This window comes from Ruditapes philippinarum, unplaced genomic scaffold, assembly GCF_026571515.1.
Source record: "Ruditapes philippinarum isolate M1 unplaced genomic scaffold, ASM2657151v2 ctg761_1_1_1_1, whole genome shotgun sequence".
Lineage (NCBI taxonomy): Eukaryota > Metazoa > Mollusca > Bivalvia > Venerida > Veneridae > Ruditapes > Ruditapes philippinarum.
Window position 1 is genome coordinate 3,097 of NW_026865114.1, and position 12,575 is coordinate 15,671.

At 31.8% G+C, this 12,575-nt stretch overlaps 1 protein-coding gene and 1 long non-coding RNA gene across 2 annotated transcripts; one reads left to right on the forward strand and one right to left on the reverse strand.

Annotated features, from left to right (window-relative positions):
* Positions 1–1,505: 1,505 nt before the first annotated feature.
* Positions 1,506–4,492, forward strand: LOC132727899 (uncharacterized). The gene is made up of 3 exons (XR_009625410.1): positions 1,506–1,664; positions 3,121–3,245; positions 4,391–4,492. It is a non-coding gene; the product is annotated as an uncharacterized LOC132727899 (long non-coding RNA).
* A 767-nt stretch (positions 4,493–5,259) lies between these two features.
* On the reverse strand, positions 5,260–10,469 carry LOC132727900 (sulfotransferase 1E1-like). The gene is made up of 6 exons (XM_060713496.1): positions 10,345–10,469; positions 9,523–9,620; positions 8,501–8,630; positions 7,824–7,918; positions 5,838–6,024; positions 5,260–5,398 (listed from the first exon to the last, which is right to left on the reverse strand). Exons 1-6 carry the CDS (start codon positions 10,463–10,465, stop codon positions 5,292–5,294), a joined length of 738 nt encoding a protein of 245 aa, XP_060569479.1. The 5' UTR covers positions 10,466–10,469; the 3' UTR covers positions 5,260–5,291.
* Between the last annotated feature and the right edge of the window lie 2,106 nt (positions 10,470–12,575).

Here is a 12,575-nt window from a genome sequence, read left to right on the forward strand (position 1 = left end):
AGCAACCCCTCAGCCACAAGGGGATTATTGAACAGGTAATTATTTCCCCAAGTGATCACAGAGAAAAGAATCGAAGAGCATATAATTGGCAAAGACTGGTGACACTGCTTAACGGCCCGTTATTCCTCAGATATGCTTTTATTTTTATTTCTCAAAAAACTTTTTATTTTTGGTGTCCTATTAAATTTTTCCAAAAAATAACTAATCGGTAATACCCTGCATCATTTCTTTTGTGCTTCTGTTCTTTTTTTTTACATTCATAAATTGCATTGATCTGATATATTGTATGGAAGACAGATTACTACTTAGTTTTTCATTTTGCTACTTTAATGACAACCTAAATTATGTTCATCACTTCTTTTTTCCATGTGATAAGCATGTAACATGCTCTAAAACCAATGATTTGAACATTATAAAACTCGTGACTGGCCTTTCTAAAGAAAGGAGAATTTATTTGTTTCTGAGGCATAATGTGCCTTTACTGATGGTGGTATTGACACTTAATGATTTTTCTTCATTACAGCAAGATGACAAAAGGCACAAAGAAATTGTTAAGCTTAAAGGAAAAAATAAGAATAATTTTGATAGTAAACAGAAATTGCGTGTGTTTAGCAGATGTTAGTAACATAAATTGCGTGTATTTTCAAGATATACTAGCATTAATTTGTTCTCATTATAAAATGCGTATTTTCATCTCATCGGCTTACCAGCTTTTCGATAATATTTGTTTGAGGCATATAACGTCAAATTAATGATAATTATCTATTAAGCATTATAATTAAGAGAAATATTGCGACGTCATAATGGCGATAATAACGGTTCTATGTGTGGCGGGCTCCAAAAAGAATAACATCACGCTATAGATACAACTTTGTCTTGTAATGAGGCCAATAACCCCATTATCTAAAGTAAAATGACTTTTCATATCAAATTTTATATAAAACCTTTTCATATTGGATTCCTTGTGCGATATCACATTTTAAATTACGAAGTTAAGGTTTGCTGACAATTTTGATTGAAATACAAGATAATATTAAATTTGAAGTCTGTAATACCTCAGTCGAAATTCCGAATATTAAATGTTCTGTTAATGGTGGAATTATTTCTGATTTGAAATAACCTATTTTTCCTTCGTTCGGTGGAATTATTTCTGATCTGAAATAACCTAGTTTTCCTTCGTTCGTGTGGAATTATTTCTGATTTGAAATAACCTATTTTTCCTTCGTTCCTTGATATAACACTTTAAAACCGCTCTGGTATCACTGATGTTTATTGCAATGCCATTCTAAGTTAGTTCTAGTAGAAATAACGTTTATTCCAGAACGTGTCAGTATAAATTAATAAAGGGCTACATAATTATACAAAATCTTAAGCGCCAAGCTCTAATGATTAGACTTATTATCTCTCGTAACACATTAGTTATCTACGTGATATGTCATCAACGTAATTATATCAAGTCGATTGCATTTACAGCTGCCAGCATCTGTCCCTTCAAAGAATTACAAAGATATAAAAGCCCAAAGGTTTACGTTCACCTCGTCTACATCTCTGGTGACAACACATCTCGATTTCAGCATCAAAAGCAACAACAACAATGAACAACAAAATGATGTTTGTTTTTCTCCTCATTGGAATACTGGCTGTGTCGACTATTCAGGTGGCAGGTAAGTCCTTTTTCTAACGTTAACATGTCAAAATATAACTGACGTTACTCGTACGAGCATTTTTGTATATGAAATGAAATGTTTCTGTTAAAAATTGGAAGCATGCCTTTGAGATTTCTTAATCGTTAAAATACTATTATACCGATTGATATGTTACAAACTTGTTTAGTATGTAATATGATTTATCACATACCCTTGCCGCTTTTACGTATTCTTTAAACAATATGGCAATTAATACTCAACATCACTAATTCCGCGTCATCACTTATTTCACGGTAATGGCATATTTTCATGTGACTAGTGTTGAAATTGATTTTGTGCAAAATATTTTAAATGTCTAGATTTTTGTGTAAAGCAGAACAACATTTTACAAATTTCTGCAAATAGCAACGATAGTCCATTAAATTTGTGCATACGTCTGAAACATTCATCATTTTCTAAATATTCTTATTTGTTAAAAATATAAATTTTGAGTTACAAAGTAAAAATAGTTTTAATATGGAATTCAAGCAAAATAACAAGAAGAAATTATAACTGAAACTGAAAAAAGTGAAGTGTAACACCATTTACCGCGATTTAAATGAAGATATACTGTTTTCAAAATGGCCGACATATGGTCTACGCCTGGCCCATTAAAACTGATTTTTACTGAATATATTGTTGTTTTCTTTTGTCATACAGCAGAAAATACCTATAGGTTACAGCTAATGATACTTTTTGTACCATAAGTTTCATTTGTTGTTTTCTTCCTAGTTTCAAATCGTTAGGTACCGTGAACTGATAGGAGCACAATATAGTGAAAGAAATGAAGGAATTTAAAACAGGAATTCATACCGTACTAATATATTATAGAGCTTCTTAAGACAACAATTATCATAGCTATATACAAATGGTCTACGTAATTATATGATCGTTAAACCGCCAATCAGCGATCACAATTGTTTCTATACATGTATTGTATATTTATCTATCCCTCAAATGGGAGAAACAATCATATTAGATCTGTATACATGTATATATATTTTTTTCTTTTAAAGACTAGTCATTTTTACCGATATTCATTAAAAATTGTTTGATCAGCACATATGTACCATTATAATTTTGATTAAAAATTGAAGACAATACAAAACCAAAATCCACATCTCTATAATTATTTAATTAAATCAAACGAAATCTCTATCTGATCGATAAGAAATTGAACATTTAAATGTATTAAATTACCACTTTATTATCATATAACCAATTAATTATCCTCTTAACACATAAGTCTAACCCATCTTTGATAAATCTCTGTTTTTAACGACATCTCCCTTTATTTAATCATTCTCTGCCGGAAATACTGAAATAATGGCAATAAATTTATTTATTCAGTATGATAAGTATTGTAACATGTTCAATAAGTTGATCAATATTTTGTTGTTTGCAGTCCAATGATATTATTATCCTATATTTTCAGATGCTGTGACATATAGCTGTTACAATGAGGGTGTCGGTTGCCCAATCCCTGGCGAGGGATCAGTTAGCAGTAGTCTGTGTAATGACGCCTGCTCCGGCGACTTTATGTGCTGCCAAGATGCCTAGGTAATATATCTTTAATATAAAATAAAGCACATAAAAATCACTCATCGAGTAGTAATCTAAACAAAATAGATAATACGTGTAGTAATTTAAACAAAAGAGAGAATACGTGTAGTCATTTAAACAAAAGAGAGAATACGTGTAGTCATTTAAACAAAATAGGAAATGCGTGTAGTATTTTAAACAAAAGAGTGAATACGTGTAGTGTAAACAAAAGAGGGAATATGTGTAATAATTAAAACAAAAGTGTAGTAATTTAAACAAAAGAGAGAATACGTGTATTAAATGAAACAAAAGAGAGAATACGTGTAGTAATTTAAACAAAATAGAGAATACGTGTAGTAATTTAAACAAAATAGAGTATACGTGTAATAATTTAAACAAAAGAGAGTATACGTGTAGTAATTTAAACATGTGGTAATTTAAACAAAATAGAGAATACGTGTAGTAATTTAAACAAAATAGAGTATACGTGTAATAATTTAAACAAAAGAGAGTATACGTGTAGTAATTTAAACAAAAGAGAGAATACATGTTGTAATTTAAACAAAAGAGAGAATACGTGTAGTAATTTAAACAAAAGAGACAGCAGTTGTAGTAATTTAAACAAAAGAGAGAATACGTGTAGTAATTTAAACAAAAGAGAGAATACGTGTAGTAATTTAAACAAAAGAGAGAATACGTGTAGTAATTTAAACAAAAGAGACAGCAGTTGTAGTAATTTAAACAAAAGAGAGAATAGGCGTTTTTATTTAAACAAAAGAGAGAATACGTGTAGTAAATCAAATAAAATAGAAAATACGTGTAGTATTAAAAACAAAAGAGAGAATACATGTAGGAATTAAAACATATGCGAGAATGCGTAATAGTTCTAACTTATGCATATTTAGTACATTTACATTATAGATATTGACGCTTTACTGTCGTATTGCTAACAAAATTCAAGAGAGTATATTATTATTTTTCGTGTTCCCGTATATGTTTAGCGAACTTCAGATAATCATATTAAGAAATATTTTAAGATATAAAAATATAATTATGCTGCATTTGAAAAAAAAACTTTATATAAATATACTAATTTATTTAAATGTACAATGATATTGTTCTTATAAAATGCAGTTTTGATGGAAATCTTATTTCTGTTTCAGGATTGTCAAATAATGAACCTCACAGCAGTAAATATTGAAAGTTGAAATAATTTATGTAATCAGAAGATGAAATTGCATTCCTGAAATAAAAATAAAAATATACGCAAATTATATTTTCGTATTAAATTTTTCATTCATTTCTTGGACGAGCCAACATGTTAATCTGGTATCTAACCTATTATTACTTTGATTTTATATGATCTTCATGAAAATCGAAAATGAGTGAGACCCACTGGTACATATACTGATTACGATGAACTATATTTATCAAATGCTAATATTACGACTTTGCCTTTAATCTTGAAATATAACTTGTTTTCCAAGTACTTTAAAAAAAACGTCACAGCGACAGCTACAAGATGGTTTTGTTTGTAAAGTATGTGTACCCAAACATACCAATACATTTTAAACATCTCATACAAAATTGCAAAATGTTACAAAGGCACAAGTGTATATATAATTTTAATATATATATTTAATTAAAAAGTATGATTAAATATGCACTAACATTATAATGAGAATGACTCACTATTATTGTCAGTTGGTATTGTTTTGATTTTTTTTTTAGTTTTCATCAATATACATTATTTCAATTAACATTATCTTGTTAAAACAATCAAAAGCCCCTGAATGTGATACATCGACTAGTATAAAAGTCAATATTTGAGCCGTGTCACGACAAAACCAACACAATGGGTTTGCGACCAGCATGGATCCAGACAAGCCTGCGCATTCGCGCAGTCTGATCAGGATCCATGCTTACCAACCCTTTTGTAAGTAGAGAAACTGATAGCGAACAGCATGGATCCTGATCAGACTGCGCGGATGCGCAGACTGGTCTGGATCCATGCTGGTCGCAAACCCACTATGTTGGTTTTGTCGTGACACGGCTCATTTATGTTTAATCGTCACTAAACGTTAAACCGGAGCCTTCAATTTCATCTAAAAGTTTATCGATTTTCTTTGCAGTCTCTGGCGTCAACAATTGTTTCCATGTGCCTGCTTTGCCTGTAAAATATTGAAGTTATTGAAATTTGAGTAAATCGTCTAAACTCTTAGATTGACATTATCATAGAAGAAATTTATGTACAAAAGTAAAAAATATTACAAGGGTCTATTGACATTAGATGCATTATATCATTTGGTGACCCTTGTGGCTGAGACAAAAGAATTAAAACCTACGTTGAACTTGCAAGAGTTTAAATAACTAGAGTCTACGCATTTCCAGCAGGTGTGTCGGTTTTGATCCCTGGTGTTTCTTTGAAGTTTGTAACACCCAAAATTTTCAAATATCATTTTCTGTTTCGGCGCATATCACCTATACTGATTTGGTGCAACGTAAAACAAAACAAACTAACAATAAGTTGTTGGTGTTTTGAAAACAATAGGTCAAGGATAACAGGTGTACATGTGTGAATATTGAGAGGATTTTTTTAAATTTAATTACCTTGATTTATAAAACTACCGTCAGAGTTATCATATACTTTCTTATATTTTCTCCAATAAGACAAATTACACATCGGGTTGTTCTTCATGTTTTCTACAGAGCAATGATCACATATGTTTGCCACATCTTCATCTGTCAACTTTCTACCAAGAAAATCAGCAATCTGTCTTACAGCTTTGGGTTTATCCTATAATTCAAAAAGAAACTTTACAATAACTGATAGTAATAATCATAATAAACTATTTAAAAAATCTTGAACATTGATGAACCGCAACCATTTGAGTTACGACTATTTAGAAAGCGCTCCATACCCTCCCAGAACTTTTACCAAGCCTCAAAGCAAATGCCCCTAAAACACTCAGTGAATCAGATTGCATCCGAAAGATTTCCTTTTCAGTTATCATTGTTCAAGATTAGATGAAGGTGCAAACACCTACCTGAACAGTCTACGATTGTTTGGCAAAAATAATAATAATAAATGACAAGTTGTGTCCATCCAGCAAATAGTAGGGAGTGAATGCCCTCAACATTTGTTGATTCCAGGTCCTCCTCTGCTACCATCACTGTTTTCCTAACAGGAGAAGGAAGCTATGTTAGAGTTTATGCGGCAGACTTCTTTACTCTGAGACATAAGATCACGCCGAACAGATAAAAACAGCTAAGAGCTCCGAGAAAGTGGCAATTTATTCAAAACTCCATTTTTTCACTATCCAAGAGCAACGACCCCGTTTACTTGTGTCATCTTGTGTATAAAAATGTTGTTTTAAGACATTAAGGGTAAGTTAAGACAATATACGACGACGACGGCAAACATTCGACTACAACTCTATGCATTTTGTTCCCAATTGAAACCTGTGAAATTAAATTACATGTTGTTAGTATATATTCAAAAGACATTGCCCGTTTGTCTTCGGTTTGTCGATCCGTAGCCCAAATTGTTTCCGTGTGATAACTATAGAACGCTTAGGCCTGGGAACTTCAAACTTGGTATGACTAGCAGACCCCTATTTATTGTGGGGCCAATGGGTCAAAGGTGACATTGCAGGTATAAACGGTTTCTGATTAATAAATAGGAACTTCAAACTTGGTATAATGATTGTCCATGACCAGTCGATGACCCCTATTGATTTTGGGGCAAAGGGGTCAAATATCAAGGTCACATTGAAAGGTAAAAAGTTAATGGGAAAAAAAGGTTTCAGGTCAATACTTAAGAATGCTTAGGCCTAGGAACTTCAAACTTGGTATCATGATGATTGTTCATGACCGGCAAAAGTTTTCTATCAATAACTGGACAGTTCATTAAACATTGACCTTCAAGCTTTACAGATTCATTGCTTTAGGCGTGAAGATGACCTCTGAGGATAACACATTGACCCTTTACATTCAAACTTCACAGTTGCATTGGTCTTGGCCAGTAGTTAACTCCTATTGATTTAAGGGTCAAAGGTCAATGTCATATTGACCTTGTATGTAAAGGATTGACAAATAACTCAACAACTCAAGTTGCCTTGGTTGATACTTTTATAAAACTAAAAATCCTTTTGGTATACACATTTCAAGGTTTTATGTAATATAACATCTTGGCTGTCGTTAATGAGGCCTACATGATTCTTAAACCTTGTGACTAGTCATGACCAGTAGATAACCCGTATTGATTTTTTGGTCACTAGGTCGAAAATCAGTCATAATAACCTGATCAAATGACCAATTGGCTGCTGATTGGGGGCATACATGTTTTACAAACATATCTTGTTTATTCACTATTTTCTTTTTACTTAAAATATCCTGCAAAGTAATTATATAATCATGCTATAAAATAATATTTTGGCCTCACATATATGAATCAAAATAATTACTTTGATTTCATTACTTTAATTATGATCTGAAATGTGATAATTTCGTAGACTTATTTTTTTTATCAGTAACAGAATTTGAACTGTTTTATTTTGCATGTTATTGATTATATAAAAATAAAAAGCTAATTACCCGCACCACTTCCTCGTACTTCAGAAACAGAACATTTTTATCATTTCGTCTCTCCCAAAACTCTAAAACATGTCGAGGCCATGGACAATTGTGACCTGAATATATAAAACGATATTGTACAGGATGTTCATACAGAAAATAACATGGAATGATGATAATACTTATTGAATAAAACTAAAGATCAAGAACAAGGGTGGTCGATCGGAAGCACTTACTAGAACAAACTAACATAAAAATTGCAGACTTGGTTTGATTTTGTCTGAGTGATAATGTAAAAATGTAACATTCCTCATGCCCCCTAGCACCGGCTTGAGCAGTATCCAATTTTCAACACTTAAAAGTGCCGGGACCAATGATTCCAAAAAATCAGAAAAACTAAACCTTGTAATTTTGCAATTTGATGGGAACCAAATATCGTTGTAACATATAACACTTTGTATTAAGCATACTCGCAATATCAAAAATTATTGACATGTCTTCACCTAGGATCATAGAGTTGTCTGGTGTACATGTAATTGGCATGCTTTGACACTTGTTATCAAATTTTCATGCTTTAGACTGTCAAAATGCGGAATCAAAAGGCCTTGAGCATTTTTTCTGTCACGTATAAGCCTTAGCTAGTGACATCGGTACTTGCGCTATAAAGTTCATTTTCAATATTTTGAAGTGAAACTTACCAGTTCCATTGATAAATGAGTCTACAAAGTTGTCAAACGTGTATCCATTGCGGTCAAAACCACCCATCCATTGTATCAGTCTAAAGAATGAAGTTGCAATATCTTTGGGATTTCTTGCAATGTAAATAATCTGCAATGTAAATAATCTGCAATGTAAATAATCTGCAATATATAATCGTCCATTTACGTATTATGTTTACACAGTAATGTGTAATATAGAAAAAGGCGGAATTCCTAGAGAGAACGATCAAAACGACAAAATTGCAGGTTCATGTTCATGGACGGTAATGGAAACTGCAAGTAACCGTCAAAGCCCCCTTGCACTGGCTTAAGTAGAATCCAACATGAAAATGGTGGAATTTGGACTTTGCAAACATCAGATGTGCACATCAAATGCCGGTTATGAAATTTTGATATATTACAACAAATGTGATATACCGTTAAGCAACAGAACGGCAAGCATGTAACATTTATATTTTTATAAGAAAATATATTCTGTTTTACAACATTGGTTTACCTATCTGAATCATTCACTTTGGAAAGGAATGTCTAATTCTCTGTTCGTATTAAACGGGAAAGATTGGTAAATGAAATGTGTAAATATGACAATTATAAATAACCAGTTCTTTTTTAATTTCTACTTACAATAATAAACAAATAAATAAAACAACTTTTCACTAATTGCTTTCTTTGAATACGCCAACGAGAAGGACGTATTTCATACATAACTGTCAAAAACTTTATAGGCTGCGTTCTGTGATTATTGCTTTTCTTAAGTGATCTTTGGTCTCATTCATTTGATTGCTTTTGAATATTATAAAAAAAGATGTTTGTATATAAATTTATTTTCTAAGTGATGAATGACGTGATGGTCATATCATTTGCTAGATCTAGCAGGTTTTCATAAGCTTGAATATCAATATGTGTGTGTGACTTTGATACGGTTTGCATTCTCACGAATACATGCAATTAAAACTTAAATATCCATAAAAATGTCCATGTGACCATTTGACATTACATACCCGGCCTTTTCCTTTCTGTAACTGAATAGGCAACAAGAAGTGGTGAAGATGTGATTTTATCATACGGGGTGACCTCATTTGGTCAATGTATTTTACACCTAGAAACAGATAAAGACACAATTATTATAATGTGCATTAAATGATGTCTTAAAGTTGAAGTTACCAAGTAACGTTATTTGATGATGTTCAATGTTGGATACAACAATGATTAAACTAATTTAATAAGTTTAGAAGTGTTAGAATGAAATAAATACATTATCATCACTTAAGCTATTGTGAGTAACGCTTACATATTAAATTATTGATATACAAGGATATACATAAATTATATAATTAAATCATCATACAAAGTTGAGTAAAACGGTGTTCAAATATATGACTTTGATATAGGTATTTACATGTTTGTATAAGTTTTTAATTCACATACAATGTATGTGTAGAAGCCTCCTCTAAAAGGAAAACGAGAGAAAAAAAACAAAACACACACAAAAAAAAAAACACCACACACATGCTAATTTGTTATATGTTTTTCATGGAATATTCATAGTTACGGATGTATATGGCTGTAGCACATGTAATGTTTTTCATAACACACGTTTTGAAGGTGTCTTTTGAATTTAATGTATTTTTTTGACATTGCCATTACTGTTAAAGGTAGATTGTTTACTACAGTATTTGACTAAATTATGAATAGATTTATCTCAATTATTATTCAGCACTAAAATCAAGGTGCATTAGATAAAATAATATTTCAGATAAATATTATAACATCCTTAAAAAAGAATAATGTATGTGATTTGTTCAATTTTATCCATCGGGTACCTCTATAAAACGGGAACCTGTCGTCATTTAATTCCAGGTATGGGAAACGGTCGTCAAGATAAACCGTGAGAGCCGTCTGAAAGTCCAAGGTTTGTACTAGATACGTCATCTCCTGCGTCATAGTTGTCCCTTTGAGATATGAAAAATATGACAAATGCTTAGACACGTCGCGTTGGTGTGTTTGTATTTAAATAAGTAAATAAATAAATAAGTAAAAGGATATGAAAAATATGACAAATTCTTAGACGCGTCGCGTTGGTGTGTTTGTATTTAAATAAGTAAATAATAAATAAATAAGTAAATATAAGAAATGAAAAATATGACAAATTCTTAGACGCGTCATGTTGGTGTGTTTTTATTTAGATAAATAAATAAATGAATTAACAAAAACCAATCAAGACCTAATTAAATAGCTTCACATATGCGTTGCTTAAAAACAAATGAAAATGTAGAAACTTATGTTATTCCAGTCTCTTAAGGAAAATTGCTTTAATTCCTTCGTGTTTCGTACTTTTTTTCGTACTTCAGATCAGACATGGGTCTGGTTACTTGAAAAAGTTATCAATTAAATTAATGATTATTTTGCCTTTTTCAGTCCATGATTACTGTAAAATTTATAAGCTCTTTAAATTACTTCTAGTAAGTAACAGAAAACTATAAAGAGGCATTATTTGTACAGATGTTTAATTTTGTATGTCTAAGGTATACCTATTATTTGACATAAATACACAATATTATCATCAAGTAAGCATAATATAAATCTTAATACATTGTACAGCTATTATTTGCTTATAGTCGATAAAAAATGGCAAAAGTAATAAGAAAATGCATAACTTATGATCACTTCTGATAAATGAAAAATGGAAAACGGGCTGATATATAATGAGCATTGCCTCAGTGAAAAAAGTATTTATTAGTATTATTTCATTTCTAATATTATATGTTTCGAAATTTCATGTGAAGAAGCGACCCTGGGGATAGTATCTCGAAGCTATCGTTATATTTGCGTTTACAAACGTGCTAACGATTGACGGAGGGTTGGTTAACGAGAGACTAGCGCGGGTATCTCGAAAGCAATAGTTAAGCAATCGTTCGTTGCTTACTCGTTAGTTATTAACGATTGAATTATTTAATCATTTGAATACATGTACCGCGAAAATTGTGTACAGCTCTTGTTTATATTCACCGAATCATTATTTTGCGTAGACAACGGTGAATTGGAGCATAAGGTTTAAATGTGTGAAAAAGAAGCGAGATAATTGTATCCGTATTTTACAAACATAAAATTTTGTTTACAAATTTGCGTGTAAATAAGTTTTATTCCAAACTATTACATAAAGAAGATACACTTATAACCAAAGAGAAAAACGTACAGCAGATTTATTCAGGACAGGAGAAATACAAATCGACCTTAATATCTACAACACAATGTTCATACCTCAGACTCTGCTGATGTCAGTTCAGTATTCCACATTCTTTCCACCTCTAAGTGGTCTATTGCATGATCGTAATTGTGTCTTCCGTACGGTCCTCTGCGTTTTCTCTTTCTATTTTCCGACATTTTGAAAGGAACTGAACATTGGTCACGTGACTGAACATGCAGGCTCTGTATTGGTAACTTTTAAATTCTGACCAATCGCATGTTAGATGAAACCCTTTGTTTGCCTTTTCTGATAAGCCCAAGCCACGCTATCCCAGAACTCTGATTTTTTACAGTGGAAGGTCTTTGTTACGTTAAAGTGAACACAAAATATTTAAATTTAATCAAAATGTATGTGTGCGTTTATTGCCCGGACGACCAAACCCTTTCTGTTCTCGGTCGGAACAGTAAGAGACTAGAACTCAAGGGTGAGCTGAAGCAAAATGACATGGGAAAAGAGCGAATACGGAGGGTTTCATTGTTATTAAATATGGCGGTATGTTCTCAGCTTCTGTGTTCTCAATTTTAAAATATTGTATACAAGTTTCAAATACAAAATATCTTTTATCAAAGCTTTGTTTTAAATACTGCTCATTTTCTTTTGAATATTAATACGATATGCTAAACCACACACAATCACACGACACATGCAGGATCCGGTCTGTCGTCTAGCAATATAGACTTGTCTTGCGATGAAAATCCCGATTGCCTTGATAATGTCAATTGTGATAGTGGTAAACCTATGAAAACGGTCCCTTTAAAAAAGAGAACAGTCATTGGAACTGCCCCTGTTGAAAGTTCCAATGAAACA